General features: G+C 40.6%; 1 protein-coding gene and 1 non-coding gene across 2 annotated transcripts; both read left to right on the top strand.

The window, feature by feature from the left end:
* The first annotated feature begins 9,401 nt into the window (after positions 1–9,401).
* On the top strand, positions 9,402–17,141 carry LOC118236326 (ADP-ribosylation factor-like protein 3). The gene is made up of 6 exons (XM_035434596.1): positions 9,402–9,496; positions 10,386–10,529; positions 13,673–13,789; positions 13,877–13,927; positions 14,326–14,511; positions 16,600–17,141. The coding sequence occupies exons 1-6, from the start codon at positions 9,479–9,481 to the stop codon at positions 16,651–16,653; spliced, it is 570 nt and encodes a 189-aa protein (XP_035290487.1). The 5' UTR covers positions 9,402–9,478; the 3' UTR covers positions 16,654–17,141.
* On the top strand, positions 15,911–15,992 carry trnas-uga. Its single transcript has one exon. It is a non-coding gene; the product is annotated as a tRNA-Ser (tRNA).
* Positions 17,142–17,212: the final 71 nt, after the last annotated feature.

The following is a 17,212-nucleotide window of genomic DNA, read 5'->3' as shown; positions in this document are numbered from 1 at the left end:
ACCCAAGAGGCCACAGAGCTACTTGTACAGGTTCTCCTATTCTCTCATCAGGGCTACTGTAACTGCTGGACAAAGAAAAACAGCCTTGTTGCAGAACGTGTGGCTACCTCCCTGGTCTTCGGCCAGCCTAAATTTGTTCATGCCTCATTATTTTGAAACTTCATTGGTTTCCGGTTGGCTGCCTACATTCAATTCGAAAGCTGTAAATTGTCATGGTTCTGTATTTTCTGTTTCTGCTTTTCACCTTTTGGCCGCCAGATGTCAGCACTTCAGTTTTGTGTTTCAGTTCGTTCTCCCTCCCTGTGTTAATGGTATTATTGGTTTTCATTATTCTATTATTGTTCCCACCTGTGTCTTGTTATCCCCTCCCTTTCTGGTTTGATTGTTCTTTGAGTTCACCTGTGTCTTGTTACCCTTATCTATTTTAATTATTTGTTCCCTAACTTGGGTGCTGGTTCCTTGCGTTCATTTGTGTTTCTGTCTGCTTGTGTTCTTGTGTTCTGCCTTGCCTTGCATTCCGTCTGGCTGTGTTCTTCCTGCCTGCATTTGGACTTGCCTGTGTTCTGCCCTGTCTGTGTTCTGCCCGTACTGTTTCTGTTCCCTGTTCTGCTATGCTTTTTTAAGAGTTTAAGAGTTTCTGGTTTTGCTTGTTTTCAGTGTTTTGAGTTCCTTTACGTGTTCTCTGTCTTTTTTTTTTTTTTAGTTTTCTTTTGGAATTGACCCTTGTGGCCTTTTGTTTGTTCTTTTTTGTTTTGTAAGTAAAGTCTTTATTTGTATCTACATTTTTGAGTTTCGTGTTTTTTCCCACTCTGCGCCTGGGTCCTAACCCCCGTACCGTGACAAAAATGATGGCACTGTCCCTTTCTTTCTTCAGACAAATGGTTACATCATACTGTACACGCCAATCAGAATTCTCGCTTTGGCCTCCTCTCGCCGGCTGGCTGTCTCATCTCTTTGAACACCCAGCAGCCGTCTTGGCCCTTTCTCTGCCCTCCTCCCCTGATGGTGTTTTGACCTCCCCCAGTCAGACAGGAAGGCTGATTCACTGGCTGCCTTCTGCAAATGTCTGAGAACCTTTATATTCAGGCGACCCCCCAGCGTTTCTATATAAAATATAAAAATGAACTCTTGTCTACTTTTAATTCAAAGCCCAGGTCTCGAGGTGTGAACATTTGTGTAATTATTGTAATCTCTAGTTTGTTCACTGTGTTAAATACACTATTGTAAGTCTGTATGACTAAAGATGTCTGCAACATAACTTAAATGCAAATTGTAAAATGCAAATTTGAATCATTTATTGGTATGGCTAATTGCATCTGAAAGACACACCATCATAAGGCACAACATAATGAGAACTTGTCTGTCACTCACAAATGTGAGTAGAAAAGCAACAGCTCTGCATTCTCAATAACAAAATCTGAGCCAGCTGTAAGTGAAATGTCACAAAGAATGTAGGATAATAGAGTAAGAGCATAATTAAAGGATAATTAGACTTGTTTCCTGGCATAAAGAAGGAAATTATCCATTTTTGTTCACTGAAAAACATGCTTTTTAAAAAAATATATGTTTATGCTTTTGTGTCCTCTCAATAGAAGAATCACACAAAAAATAGCTCAATGTTGGATTTTCTCTGTCTACAGAGATTGTTCCTTACGCAGTCTCTCAAAGTTATTCATTCGAGGTAAATATCACTGTTCTTCCCAGTCCATGCCATGTGATGCACTCTGAGAAAAAACCAATATATGACAATTATACTTAGTTACATACTATCTACAGTATGGCTACATATAAAGCATATATATATATATATATATATATACATATATATACTGTATATATAGAATAGAATAGAATAGAATAGAATAGAATAGAATAGAAAACTTTATTGTCCATTAAATATAAAATAAAATTGAAATTTTCCTTTTCCAGCTCAATGCTCATTACAAGTGACACAGTCAAAGGTATGTATATAGTAAATAGGGTAATGCAACTAGGAAAGTGAATTCATGTGTCTGTCTAAAAGGCAAGTTAAACAAACCGCAAACTCCTTCAGTTGTGAACCCTTTATTAGGCAGTTGTTTATTTGAACCCTCCTGCCCATGAAAGGTTTGAATGCTTAAATGATTTCAAAGGTTGACAGTACATCAAAAGGAGACTAGTTTACATGGTTTTCAACAACCGTGGCTCTTATAGCAGTGCATCCTTTTGTAGTTAAGAGTGTGGTATTCAAATCAAGTCGTAGGTGTTTTTTTTTTTGTTTTTGTTTTTGTTTTTTTCTTTTCAAAAGAGTTTCTTGTGACTCACCTAGCTTAGCAAAGCTGGGGTGGAAAGCAAGAGGACAAAGAATTGGTGCATCGCAGGTCACGTTAAAAGTGAGAGCAGCTCTTACAGGGGAGAGCATGTGCGTCAGCAAAATGTGACTCACAGGTAATCACTCGAGAAGTCTCCAACGATCTGACAGCGGACTCAGTTCTGTGAAAAAACTAATTCTGAGGATGACTCAGTCACAGCACTCCGGTCTATTAGCAGCTAAGATGTTCTATGATATTTATAAAAGCTTAATATACACTGCATGGCCAAATGTGTGTGGACACCCGAACATCACACCCATTGAGGCTTGTTGAACATTTCGTTCCAAAACCGTGGGCATTAATATGGAGTTGGTCCCCACTTTGCTGCTATAACAGCACCCACTCTCCTGGGAAGGCTTTCCACTAGATTTTGTAACTTGGCTGCAGGGATTCCCTTCCATTCAGCCACAAGACCATTAGTGATGTCGGACATTTATGTCGGGCGGTAAGGCCTGGCTCGCAGTCGCTGTTCCAGTTCATCTCAAAGATTTTTGATGGGATTGAGGTCAGGGCTCTATGCAGGTCAGTCAAGATTATCCACGCCAAACTCAGCAAGCCATTTCTTTATGGACTTCACTTTTTTTCTTTTTTTTTTTGTCATGCTGAAACAGGAAACGGCCTTTCTAAAACTGTTGGAAGCACACAATTCTCTTGAAAGTTCTTGTATGCTGTAACACTAAGATTGCCCTCCACTGAAACTAAGGGGCCTAGCCCAAACCATGAAAAACAGCCCCAGACCATTATTCCTCCTCCACCAAGTTTCACAGTTGGCATTATGCATTTGGGCAGGTAGCGTTCTCCTGGCATTCGCCAAACCCAGATTTGTCTTTCAGACTGCCAGATAGTGAAGCGTGATTCATCACTCCAGAGAACATGTATCCACTGCTCCAGAGTCCAATGGTGATGTTCATTACATTCATTTGGCAGACGCTTTTATCCAAAGCGACGTACAAGAAGTGCATTTTCATGATCGTAGACAACTGCTGAACACGGGTTCAGTAAGGTACAATTACTTATTTTGTACAGCTATTTCTAGCCGAGAACAATGAACACTATCCTGGTCTAACATCTGCAAAGCCAAACTAGGCAGAAGAATAAGCTACAGTATTAGGACAAATACAATTTACCAAGAAGTGCAGGGATGGGGCAACATGTAACAAGTGACAGGAAAAAGGGTTTGTTTTTTTTTTTTGTTTTTTTTTTAAATATATATATACACGCAGCATGGTGGTGATTATTCTAGGTATAGTCTGAAGAGATGAGTCTTCAGGCCACGGCGGAAGATGGATAGTGAGGGGGAGGTTCGGAGAGGGACGGGGAGTTCGTTCCACCACTGGGGAGCTAGGGTGGAGAAGCTCTGTGATCCCTTTGGGCGGGTGGGAGGGGTTACAAGACGCCCTGCTGCCGCAGAGCGGAGTGGTCGAGCAGGCACATAGAATTGAGTCATGTCCTGCAAGTAGATGGGGGCTGTCCTGTTGGTGGCAGTGTAGGCAAGGGTCAGGGCTTTGAATCGGATCCTGGCAGCGACCGGTAGCCAGTGAAGTGATCGCAGCAGAGGAGTGACGTGGGAGAATTTGGGGAGGTTGTAGATGAGCCGGGCAGCGGCATTCTGAATCATCTGTAGTGGCTGTATGGCACAAGCTGGCAGGTTTGCAAGGAGAGAGTTGCAGTAATCAAGGCGAGAGGTCACCGTAGCCTGGACGAGCAGCTGGGTGGAGTGCATCGTCAGGTATGGTCGAATCCTCCTGATGTTGTATAGGAGGAATCTGCAGGACCTTGATGTTGCCTTGATGTGCTCCTTGAGGTCCAGTTGGTCATCCAGGACCGCCCCCAAGCTCTTGGCAGAGTGAGAGGCAGTCACTGTGGTGCCATCAACCGTGATTGAGAGTTCACGAAGCAAGGAGGTCTTGTACGGGAAGAAGAGCAGCACAGTTTTGGTGAGGTTGAGCTTCAGATGGTGGCTGGCCATCCAGGTGGAGTGTCAGCCAGGCAGGAAGAGATCTTATCATTGACCTGTGTGGCCGAAGGGGGGAAAGAAAAGAAGAGTTGTGTGTCATCTGCATAACAATGATAGGAAAAACCATGTGAATTAATGACTGAACCAAGAGATCTGGTGTATAAGGAGAACAGCAGAGGACCCAGTACAGATCCCTGCGGCACTCCCGTAACAAGTGGATGAGAAGCAGTGATGTGCTTTACACCAATCCAGTTGACACTAGCCATTGCGTATGGTGATCTTAGGCTTGTGTGCGGCTGCTTGGCCATGGGAACCCATTTCATCAAGCTCCTGACAAACAGTTCTTGTGCTGACATTACCTCCAGAGGCAGTTTGGAATTCGATAGTGAATGTTGCAGCCACGGACAGAAAAACTCCAACTGATCCAAACGATTTTTGCATACATTACGATCCCATTCTGTGAGCCTGTATGGCCTACCGCTTCACGGCTGAGCTGTTGTTGCTCCTAGATGTTTCCACTTCACTATAACAGCACTTACTATACAGTTGACCGGGGAAGCTATAGCATGGTAAAATATAACAGTGCCACGTAGAAAATCGCTGAGCTATTCAATACAACCCATTCTGCTGCCAATGTTTGTCTATGGAGATTGCATGGCTGTATGCTTTATTTAATGCACCTGTTAGCCAAGGGTGTGGCTGAAGTAGCCAAACCTAGTAATTAGACGGGGTGTCCACATTCTTTTGACCATGTAGTATATATGTCTATTTACATATGAAAGCTTTAATTTTCAGCCTAGTCCTGTCAGCCCCTTGGTGTTGTGCAGATGGCTATGGCCATCAATTTGTGGAACAACATCTACACTGCTCCCGTACCCTCTTAAAGACTTTACCCTGGATCTGCACAAACATGCAAACTCAAAAGAGGAAGTGAGGTGCTGAGGGGTCTCATTAAGTTGTCTGACTTGGACATCTCGTTGCTTCTGCTTGCATCACACAAGTAATTTCATTTCTGTTGCCAAAGCGCTATGGCTAGCCTCTTTCTCTAGGCTCATAACTTACGAGCTTAGCTATAATTTAAAACAATGCTTTACTCTCTGAAGTGTTTGCTTTACCCCAAAGTGCTATATCAAATGAATGAAACGTGGATGGCTGATTTACTGATAAATAATGTTCTGAACTCCCTCAAGCACATCTATTCTCATGAAAAGTCTCCCTACAGTACTTTGGTTGGAAGGTGGTCAGTTGCTAAGATACAGATGGCTCCCCATTAAGAGGAAGTGCTCACCATTAACGTGAGTCAAAGCAAGGAGGAATTTTTTTAATGTTTTTTTTTTAATTTTTGTTCTTGAGATAAACTTTGGTTGCAAATTACTTTTAGTTATTAAATTTTCTTTCAGAGCAGCATTGATTGTTCATTAGTGAGGAAATTGCACCTCCAATGCAGCTCTGCAATATTCGAGGGTTATTCATTTGTGCCATCGCCCATGTTTTCAAATCCGTCTAAGAGCCAAATGTTTGTTTGTCCTGCGGTTTTATCTCCCACTGATGAACAGAACAGAGAGTTAGAGAGTCTCTAACTCTCAGTAGGCCCCATTAGAAAGCCATTCAGCATTAATGGAGGTGCAGCAGCCAGAGACTTGCCAAAGTGTTTTTTTTAAGAACGGAATGCCACTTTGCCTTCAAGGCAAAGTCAATGTGCCTTTCCTTTAGCACAAATGAGGTGACGTAAATATTTAATGTCCCAAGCCAATACTTTACAAAAATAACAATTAAAACATATTCATATTCCGCTATGTAACTGCTCCCACCCCTTTTTTGAAGGGTTGTGAGAATTGATAAGATGATGGTTTAAGATTTAGTCTGCTAAGAATTTGTGGAGCTCTGTGTTTATTGCTGCTGTATGGCCTGTCTGCCACGGGGTGCCAGTCAATAATGTCCCCAAGAAATTCAGACTTAGCAATTTCCTATTCATGAAACTACATTTATTTCTATTAAGACAAAATGGATGAGTGGATTTACAGGATCTCATAAGGATCTGTGTGATCAATGAAGTAAACAAATTGCAGTGATAGGTTTAAAATAATTTTGATTTTTTTTTTACCTGTTTGAAAACTGCATGTCATTGGCCCTTTAACAATTTAAAAAATAAATAAACCAAAGTTGTTTTAATCCAATCCTAATTTTAATCCAATTTTATTATAAATCAATAACCTCATTTAATTGCTACATCAAGAGCAGGATCATTATTACTGAAATTCAATTTCTGTGTCAACAGAGCTTAGCGGAAAGACTTGAAAAAGCTTCTCCTCTGATATAAACAGCAAGATGGTGAGTTAAATTTATGAAGCCCTTGAGCTGTCTGGAAGTCAGGGAACTGTAAATTCAAAGTTATTTACTCCCCACTTCAGATTTGTGTTGAAAGCCATGCTTTCAAATGGCTGTGTTTGTCACAGACAGGGCTGCGGATGTAAAAATAGTACTGGAGGCAGATACGAGCAGTGCACTGACTGCAGGGCTTCCGGGACTGATGTCAGCTGAGCCTCATATGTTCTGTCAGACAGAGGGAAACGAAAATAGTTTTTTTTTCTTGTTTTGTTTTTGGGATTTGTTTGATATTTGAAAGACATGCATGCATTTTGATCTAATCTTAGCAAATGGTCCTTAACTTCATCTCAATCCTTTGACATGCCTGTGTAGGTGCAGCAGGGGATACTGGATGTTTTGAATGGGAAATTGCCTTGCGCCTCTGGCCGAGGGAGCTTAACCTTGCGTGCAGTTTGCAGGCATGTGTTCTAAACCACCAGGGCAGGATTGTCAGGAATGAACCCTTAGAAGAGGAGGTTTTTGGAACATTATTAAAAAATGTAAAAAGTCAGTGTTCTAGAATTGCATTGATTTCAATTACCAGTAGTGATTGTGACATCAACATTATAATCGCAGTAGGACATTCAGCTGTTCACAGCATAATATTCTACTCCAGATACCTTATCACTTTGCAAAAAACAGGTAAACCATGAAAAAATAATGCAATTAATAAATGAAACCATCACTGTCGTTGCAAAAAAGCTTCCAGTTCCATCACTGTACGGCCATGTTTCTCCTATCTAAGCTCTGCCCCTTTTGACCACGTGCCATACTATATTGTGTGAATGTGAGTTGTGAGAGGCAAGATATATCAGGACTGGTATGTAAACAAGTGCTCAGTGACAAGTTGCACACTACTGCCACCATGTGGTCTTAGCTACAAACACACATTTCTTATGTGTATTTTCCACTTTCAGTAGCTGCGGTTACATGTGTACTTTTTTTCATTCTGATTGAAATCATTCCGATTGAAGATTTCGGGTCAACTGTTTACATGGGATGTGATCTAATACAGTCTGGTGTTTACATGCGCCGACGCATTCAATCGGAACAGCTGTATGACATGCGCAAAAGTGATGAATACATCACGTGTTTGATTCAGTAGAGACAAACGTACGTCACCATGCATTTACGTCAAGACGGTGGGCATGCGCTGAAAGAACGCAGCCAGAAAATAATCAGTTTCATCGTTTACATGGTACAATTTTTCTTTTGATCGGTTTATGAAAAGGTTTAAACTACCCCTCTGCAACCGATTGAAATTTCAATTGGTTTGGGCCTGTTTATTCTGATTAAGGTGTTTAGATGGAGCATCTTCATTCTGCTTGGGCTTTTAAACCAATTTTAATCGGAATATTAGGCTCCATGTAAACCCAGCTACTGACAACACTGACCAAGTAGACAAGCATGCCTTTGACACAGAAATACTGGTGATTATGACAGGCTGCTCACACCCTCCCCACCTGGTCAGTGTGCAGGTGAGGGAAGTAGTAAGGTGTGGTCAGTGTGGAAGTCAGAGAGGCGATAAAGTGTGGTCAGTGTGCTGGTGAGTGGGGTGATAAGGTGTGGTCAGTGTACAGGTGAGAGTGGTGATAAGGTGTGGTCAGTGTGTAGGTGTGAGAGGTGATAAGGTGTGGTCAGCGTGCAGGTGAGAGGGGTGAGAAGCTGTGGTCAGTGTTCAGGTCAAAGAGGTGATAAGGTGTGGTCAGTGTACAGGTGAGAGAGGTGCTAAGGTGTGGTCAGTGTACAGGTGAGAGAGGTGGTAAGGTGTGGTTAGTGTGCAGGTGAGAGGTGATAAGACGTGGTCATTAGCAGTAAAGTTGTGCAGCTGACAGCAACAGCCACAGGTCACGCAAATGACAGCTGCTGTCACCAGATGGGTCTGAATAACATAATCCCCATGCAAGACTAGCCTGCCCAGATACCCAACAAGACATTACAGGTTATATACCTAACATGCCACAATGGCAATGTATAACATGTGAAAGAAATACTGAATATAGATATAAAAATTCAGGTTTGTGTTCCGCAGTGACAAGCCTAGCATGTTCCAAGCAGATAGGGTACACCACTTAATGTTGTTCACGGCGGTTGGAAAATTTTGTTGATCAGTTGGAGTTTTTATAACTGAAGACAAAATGTACCTTTGTACTGTGACACATGGGTGAAAATGAGGGAAGAAAATAAGAATGTTCTAATGACAAGTTGTACGCTTTAAATAGATATTGATTTTGATTAATAATGCAGATTTTGAGATTTTTAAAACAAGGACATGCATTGAAGAAGCACACTAGTGCACAAGGCTGTTTCCCCCCCCCTGTTAATGATCTGTACACTGGGAATCTCAAGAAAAGTAGTTAAAAGGAAGAGCAGAGCAGGTGAAGGAGTTCATCTTTGTGGGTGTGTGGCACGGTGTCAGTCAGCTTCTGTGGTTCCCTCTCTGACAGGTGGCAAAGGGATAATCCAGGTAAGTCTTTAAGACAGCAGCGGGTCAGGGGGGAGCATTTGGGGGGTTTGGGGGGGGGGGGGGGGTTTGAGGGGGGGAGGGGTGAGGGAAGGGGGAAGGAAGAAGGGAGGCTAATTGTGGACTCCTAATCCTCCAGAGGAGATGACATGGGACAGGACCCCGCCGCGTTCGTCATGGTGCTCGGGACAGGTGGCACCGGGGAGTAGAAGAGCGAGGAGCCTACACCGTGGGAGGGGGAGGGAGGGGGGGCTGTCCTGGAGAACAAACTCACCTGTGGGGCTCGCTGCAGAATGAAGCCACGTCTCTCTTTCTGCCTCTGAGAGAACACTGCTCACAATGGGAGAGGTTCAAAAGGTATGTGCCAGGGGAGGGGGGGGGGGCGTAGGGGGGAAGATGTGATATGGGATTTAAGTGCCCGTTTCACATCTTCATCCCTGAAAAGCCTGATTTTCTGAGAAATAGCTTTCTTTTAGGCAGCACAGAAGGGTGACTGTCGTTATAAATGTCTCCAAAGATTTGTCATTTTACATTTTCAGAAGTTAATTCTCAGGGTCTAATGAGGGCTTGCAAAAGTATTTAAAGCATGCAGTTATTTCAGAAGGTGTTGTTCTGTCAGTTATATTTGCACATTGTACAGATGTAAATGCCTGGGATTGCTTTGTTCCCATTAATCTCATTACATTAATGAGCTGTGCGAATGGGCACCAAATGTCTTATTCATACCAGAGAGAGAATGTGTACATGGATATAAATTGATAATAATCGACAGCGTCACTGTACAGGGGTTTGATCCTCTGGGTGAATTAATGTAACATTTCTTTTTTTTTATTTGTCTGTGAGAGGGATTTTAACGACAACACAACAAATGAATTTGTGGATGTGAAACATAGAATTCTCAGCAAAAATAATTTCTATATACATATATGGAATATATTACTTATTTTTCAGTACACTCATACGCATGCTGGCTGTGGTTGATATATTTTCTGATACATGTCAGCAGTATCAGTGGTGGAGAGAAAAGATCCATAGCATTTACATTGCATCCAGCTGTATAAATGGATTCAATGTAAATGCTATGTGAAAATGTTGTGTAAGTCGCTCAGACACGGCAAAACTCCAGGACTTGAGTTTGACGCGCTTTGCTCTAAACAGTCAAAAAAGTTAGAAGCTTCAGTGGGGTGAATGGTCTGGTCTCCTTTTCTAAAGCTCTTTATCAACGGACCTGTTATGTTTGTCTCAGGGTTTGTTTTCAGTCATTCAGAAGCTGAAGGGGACTACAGAACGGGAATTAAGGATAGTGCTTCTGGGCCTGGACAATGCTGGCAAAACAACCCTCCTGAAGAGGCTTGCCTCGGAAGATGTCAACACAATCACGCCAACACAGGTGAGGTCCAAACGCTAATGTAATGCCATACTATCATAGCACTTATTATATATTAGCAGTTATTATGTACTAGCATTTACCCTGGGAATTTTTTACATTTTCATTTGCTGTCCTTTTATACCGTTTTGCAATGGATGAAGATTCCATTTCGGAATATTTGTTAAAGGGTGCAATAGCTTTAGTCACACCTGTGATTTGAACTTGTAGCTATCTGTGTGCCAAATCCACTGTGTCATAATGCCAGCCAATAAGGCAACCATGTCAGCAAAACAAGCTTTTAGAGAGAGAGAGAGAGAGAGAGAGAGAGAGAGAGAGAGAGCGAGAGAGAGAGAGAGAGAGAGAGAGAGAGAGAGAGAGAGCATATCTGGCTACCAGAGCCATGATTAAAGAGACCAGCACGTGCACACAAAGCTTCAACAAGCTTAAATAAGTGGGCCACTTTGTGTGGATTATAAAGTCACAACAGCTCGCAAAAGTAGAACAATCCAATTTTTTTGTTCCTTTGCTTAGCTGTTTTCTTTTTTTGGTTGTGATTGGAGAAGGAACTTTATAAAATTACAGTGTCCCATATTACATTACATTACAGGCATTTAGCAGACGCTCTTATCCAGAGCGACGTACAACAAGTGCATTAGTTCAAGGTGCAGAGGTGCAAAAGAAACACACTAGAGTGAAGTAAAGATCGTAGTGCCAGAAGTGACCACATAGATCAGGACTCCAACCCTGTAGGGTAACCTGTTCAGCAAACAAACAATCCTGCCAATTACAAACTAGCACTGAAATCACATTTGCCTAATCAGAATCAGATAAAAACAATCCTGCCAAATAAAAACTAACATGATCGTATTAGCCTAACTAGGTACATTGAGCTAAACTATAGGCTATGGAGGGGTGGGGAGAGGTGCAGCCTGAAGAGATGAGTCTTTAGTCTGCTTTTGAAGGTAGTCAGATTCTCTGCTGTTCTGACTGCCACAGGGAGGTCATTCCACCAGCGAGGGGCCAGGACAGACAGCAGATGCGTCCATACACTCAGAACATGAAAAAAGAGGTTTTGCTCTGTGATAAATGGGGGAAAAAGAGGAAAGAGAGTGACTGGCTATTCACTAACTGGCTCACTTAGTGAATCACTCTCATGATAGCTAATTCACTGAGATAGCAGTTCCAACAGTAAGCATGTTACACTGCCCCCACGTTGCTGTCATTGAATCATGCTTGTTTCAGATTCAGTCCCTGTTTTCAGTGGGAATGCAAAACTAAGATCTAGGACCAAAATGAAGAACTAAATAGAATGTTCTTGCAGAATTTCCATCACAAAAAGAATAACATTTCAATGATAAAAGCTAATATATTTCTCAAAAGAATATTACATTGCATTTTTGAAGTTCAGTCCTGGGTGTGTGGGTCAAGTCACTGTTGTTGTGTTCTTGCAGAAGTCCCTAAGCCTTGTTTTAGAGAATATAATGTTTCAGTAAATGAACAGACAAAATGTAAAGTGCCATAAATGAGAGCATCTAATGAGCAAAGAAGTGACAACATGGCCAGATTTTTTTTATCAGCCAATCACAGTCCAGTTGAAAGGTTCAAAGGTCATAGCCTGAAGGGCCATTATGGAGGCCATGTTCAAGAGCTCTTTTTTTTGCTTTTTTTTTTGCCTGTGACCGGGCAGTTGAAGGCCTGATACTAAAGAGGCACACAACTCTGGGTGTCTCATTTGATATATTTTGTAGCATGTCTCAGGGCTTTATGTTCTAAATCACAATGGTGGGACTGTGTATTTCCTTTCCAAGACCAAAATTACTTCATGTTTTTTCTGTCACTGAGATTAACGACCATATGTGTCATCATGACACTGCCAGCCATAAAAAGAAATCGAAGTACTGTGTAAAAGCGTGAATGAAAAATGTAATCCTGGCTCAACATCATTATTAAAATGTAAAACCCACTGCCATTTCATTTACATTTCCTGCCTGCACCTCACCTACATCCTCTTGCCTTACATAATATGCACTTGAATCATAGGAACTGCACTGCACTAGTGCAGCTCAACTGAAATTAGGTATTATAATTTGTTTAAATATGAATTGAATTAAATTGAGTGAAAAAAGGGATTTAAAAAAAATGTAAAGACCTTTTCAGTATGAATATTTTCCTGTAACTTATCACTTACACATATTATAAAAATAATTTCCTGTAAAGGAAACATTTTTCTGAAAAAACATTTTTGAGCAATATTGCAGAACATAATTTTTTTTCAACATGATTTAATTTTGTTTATTAACCTGGTTGATTGAAAATTCAACTGGGATCTGGAAATGTTTTAACATTGTATCAGTATCTAATGTATTTCTAATAAAGCATTTACTTGTTTATTAACTAATTGTGTATATGACCATTGTCTAGAAATGTTCTATAAATGCAACATAACCTTAAATCACATGACTGGAATTTTCACACAAGGCTATGCCAACATTGTATTAAAATGTGAATTTAATCATGTATATAAGGTCTGAGTCTAGAAATGTTCTATAAAATCGATATAACCTTAAATCACATGACAGGCATTTGTGTGCAAGGCTATGTCACCACTGTATTAACATGCACACCACTCAGTTCAGACTCATCATTTCCCTAGGAAGGAGGGGTGGGGTTCTGCACTAATAATAGTGAGTTCAGTGCAGGGACTGTAATCCCTGGGTTGAAGATTACTTAACACACTAAGATCAGGGAAACAGGAGGTACCAGCAAGACAACTAAAAATAGGGAAGGATTTAAAATGTGAAATCAGTTGCTGAGCATTTTAGTATTCTCTGTTGATTTGGAAACAAGGAAATTGGGACACAAGAAAGAAAATGACCACATTCAGGTATAAAATGTGTTACTTCCAAATAGGATTGTGTAGGTCACAACATAATGTAGGACAAAATTTCAATGAATGTGTCATTAAGGAGGAGACCAAGGTTGTCATATTGAGAAAGTGCGTACCAGGTCCAATTCAATTCAGGAAATTAATTCAAATTCAGTTCGTTTCCAATATATCTGCACAGTACTTACTACGAGATTTTTTTTCAGTTTGGCAACATCTTCCTCCTCTTTTTTTGATTTTAGTTCATCATTAGTTCATTTGTTATTTCTTGCTCTTACAGGGCTTCAACATAAAAAGTGTGACCTCCTATGGTATGAAATTGAATGTGTGGGATATTGGGGGACAGAGAAAGATCCGGATGTTCTGGAAGAAATACTTGGAGAACACTGATTTGTTGGTGAGTCAGCTGAATTTCTATGTGTTAAAATTGTCAGTTCATCAGCGTGCTAAAGGAAAACCCAAATGAAATTGCTCTTCCTTTCAGATCTACGTCATAGACAGTGCTGACAAAAAGCGTTTTGAAGAGACAGGGCTGGTAAGAGATACCCATCAGTGACAATTCGTTTCTTTCGATAAATATTTGTGTTTGTTTTATCACCTCAGCTCATTAATTCCATTGAATTTAGCAGGCTTGGAATTTTCCATTTCTACTTTCTTTAGAATTTGTACTTGATTTAGTGACCTCAATCAATTCCACTGATTCAAAACAAACATGTTGTTTTAAGAGCAAGGTTTTCTGGTTCAAACAAGTGATTAAAGCTTCAAGAGTCAAGCAACTGTATTAAAAATACACCCTGATGTAGACCTGAAGTCAAAACGTTGTTAATGAAATTAAGGCACTTAAGTGGCACAGCATTCATTTCTTCTTCTAGGATTCTCCAAGAAAGCATGTTTTATTTCAGTGCTCTTTCCCCACTGTTTGACCAATCACAGGAGCTCTCGGAGCTGATTGACGAGGAGAACATGAAGGGCGTGCCCGTGCTCATCTTTGCCAATAAGCAGGACCTCGCCACGGCGTCACCGGCCAGTGAGATTGCCGAGGGACTGAACCTGCACACGTACCGGGACCGCAAATGGCAGATCCAGGCCTGCTCGGCACTGTCAGGGGAGGGCGTGCAGGTGGGCATTATTATTATTATTATTATTATTATTATTATTATTATTATGTTGTTGTTGTTTTGGCTTTTTTCCTTTTTATTACTGAGCATGGATTACAATACTATATATATATATATATATATATATATATATATATATATATATATATATATATACACATATATAAATAAAAATAAAACGCAGCTATTTGAATTGCTGTTGCTCAGTGTTAGGGACTCCATGGCATGAGTTATATATAGGGGCTTGCTGCTCGCTGCTTGCAATGGGAATATTCTGTGTCAGAACAGTGGCAGCCTAAAAATTTACATGAGCATTCTGTGCTGGTAATGCCTGTCGGTTTGAGTGATGTCACTGGGATTGTGCTAGGTTCAGGCACCTTTTTGGAAATATGGAAATTTGAAATTCAGTGGACCTGTGCTTCTCCTTCCCCGCACTTCACCTGCAGTCAGTTAACATTGGGAAAGGCACTATTAACACACAAATGATTATGTGGCTTACAGCAACACAAGCAGTTAGGCAGGAATTTCCTGAATTTTCCTCCACTGAAAGAGGTAGCCTGAAATCTCTATTTCAAAGTTCATAGCCATTTGAACACATCAGTCCATTAATCTTGGCCATTTTAGTAAGGCTAATTTCAAGTTAAATTTTACTGTTCAATGACAGCTAAAAATAATAACTAAAAAGCCATAAATATCAGTTATATAACTAAAACCAAACAACTGAAAATAACACTTTTTCCCTCAGTACAAATAAATAGCCTCTTGAATGATATTTCATTTCATTACTATCCCACATGATTGGGCCACTTCTTATACTTTTACCTAGTAAAGCATACTGTATATTTTTTACATTTTGGAATATGAAAAAGTAACAAATTGTGTAATTCTTGTGACCCTTTTTCTCAGGAATAATCAAAAAGTCTAGTCTGTGGGGGGAAATAGCATTCTGAAAACTCTTTTTGGGAGCTGGCCACATGGTATCATGATATCAGATTATTACATGTCAATCATTTGGTCGCTCAAAGAAGGACCCATGCCACAGATAACCTCTAGAGGTCCCAAAGCTTCCACTTCCATTGACTGCTGAAGCCTTGTTGCAATGAATGCCCAGTTCAGTTCAATTCAATTTTGTTTGTACAGCGCTTCTTACAAAGGGAAAAGCAGCTTTGCAAAGATCCCGGGTCTCTGGTCTTTTGCTGAGAAAGAAAAAGAGATTGCCAGGTCATTCTCAATGTAACATATTGAGACTATCCAAGAATGCAGTCACAGTACAGTCCCAATCTACACGTGTCTGTCGCATGTATGGTGTGTGTTGCCAGTCTCTCTGGTGACACTTTTCACACAGGTTTTGAAATGCCACAAAAGAATATCCAGCTTGTATTATCCAGGGAATAGCATGAGCTGCGATGGCCGAGTGGTTAAGGCGTTGGACTTGAAATCCAATGGGGTCTCCCCGCGCAGGTTTGAACCCTGCTCGCAGCGTAGCAATTTTGTAATGAGATCAAAAACAAAACCGCAGAAATTGTCCCATTCTAATCTCCCTCCTCAGCTGGCTGCCTATATCGGCACATCAAATTGGAAATTGTGGTGCTACTGCTAGTGAATCAGGCAGATAAAGGGACCGCTCTATTATACCTCCAAAGGGTCATCAGGCTCTACACATCTACCAAACCTCTCAATCTGCACCACACTCACCCCCTCCCACCCCCCAGGACACTCTTCCTATCTGTTGTCCCCACAACCCACCCACCCACCCTCCCATCCAGAGGTGGAATGAGGAATGCAGTTAGAACAGCAGAGATGCTGCCCGTATTCTGCTGGATGCAGACTAAGCGCCCACCTCTTCAGACTGCATCATGGCTCCCCCTTAACCCCTTTAGATATCCTTTCTTATTTCTCTTTCTTTCCTTGGATTTCCTCTTAGATAATGTTATTGGTATAGCTGTGTATTTGTCTAATTGACCTTTCCTTACAGTGCAAACTGTTGATTGTTAATTTGTTACAGTACAAATTGTCGTTAATATATTTGGTTGGTGAGATGTTTGGTTGATTGGCTCATTTTTTAATTATTTTTCATTTCGCTTTACAGGATGGCATGAATTGGATTTCCTGCAACATTGTAAATGCAAAAAAAGCAACCTAAAGCTCCATTCTGCAAAAGCCCCTCTTCAATTTTTTTTTTTACAAATTCTGTTTACCTTTTATTACTTTGTTGTAAATATACTATTGAAAAGTCATTATTATTATTTTTATTCAAAAGCCAAGCCCTCAGTTACATATTTTATGATCCCTGCAAACGAATTGAGTGACCATAATTTCTAAGATCAAGATAAAATCTCATTTTTTCCTTCACCTTGACTTAAAATGAAAAGTCCTAAATTAAAACTTTGGCAAAGTAATTTCAGCGATTTCTGGACTTGCCAAACTGTGTTTAGGGAAATTAATAAAAAATAATTGGAATTTAGTTGTTAGCCAGTTAAGGACGAAATGTTGATCGAATTGGACACCTCTGACTTTCAGTGTCTGTGAGACTGAAGTAAATTAGTATAGTCTGTATGATATGATGTAACTGTATAATGTGTTGTCTGTTTCTATGTACGAACAATTAAAAGCTCTATAGTTCTTTCTGTTCCTTGCATCTTGATTCCATTTTAATGTAGAAACAGAAACATAAGGTATTTGGAACAGGACTATCCATAATT

This window comes from Anguilla anguilla, chromosome 9, assembly GCF_013347855.1.
Source record: "Anguilla anguilla isolate fAngAng1 chromosome 9, fAngAng1.pri, whole genome shotgun sequence".
In the NCBI taxonomy this organism is placed as follows: Eukaryota; Metazoa; Chordata; class Actinopteri; order Anguilliformes; family Anguillidae; genus Anguilla; species Anguilla anguilla.
This window is presented reverse-complemented; position numbering and strand designations above follow the sequence as displayed.

What these genes read in the sequence shown, in the direction of transcription:
- LOC118236326 (XM_035434596.1), top strand. An exon ending in ACACAATCACGCCAACACAG is followed by an intron (nt 10,530 to 13,672) that starts GTGAGGTCCAAA and finishes TTGCTCTTACAG; the next exon opens with GGCTTCAACATAAAAAGTGT. An exon ending in GTTTTGAAGAGACAGGGCTG is followed by an intron (nt 13,928 to 14,325) that starts GTAAGAGATACC and finishes GACCAATCACAG; the next exon opens with GAGCTCTCGGAGCTGATTGA.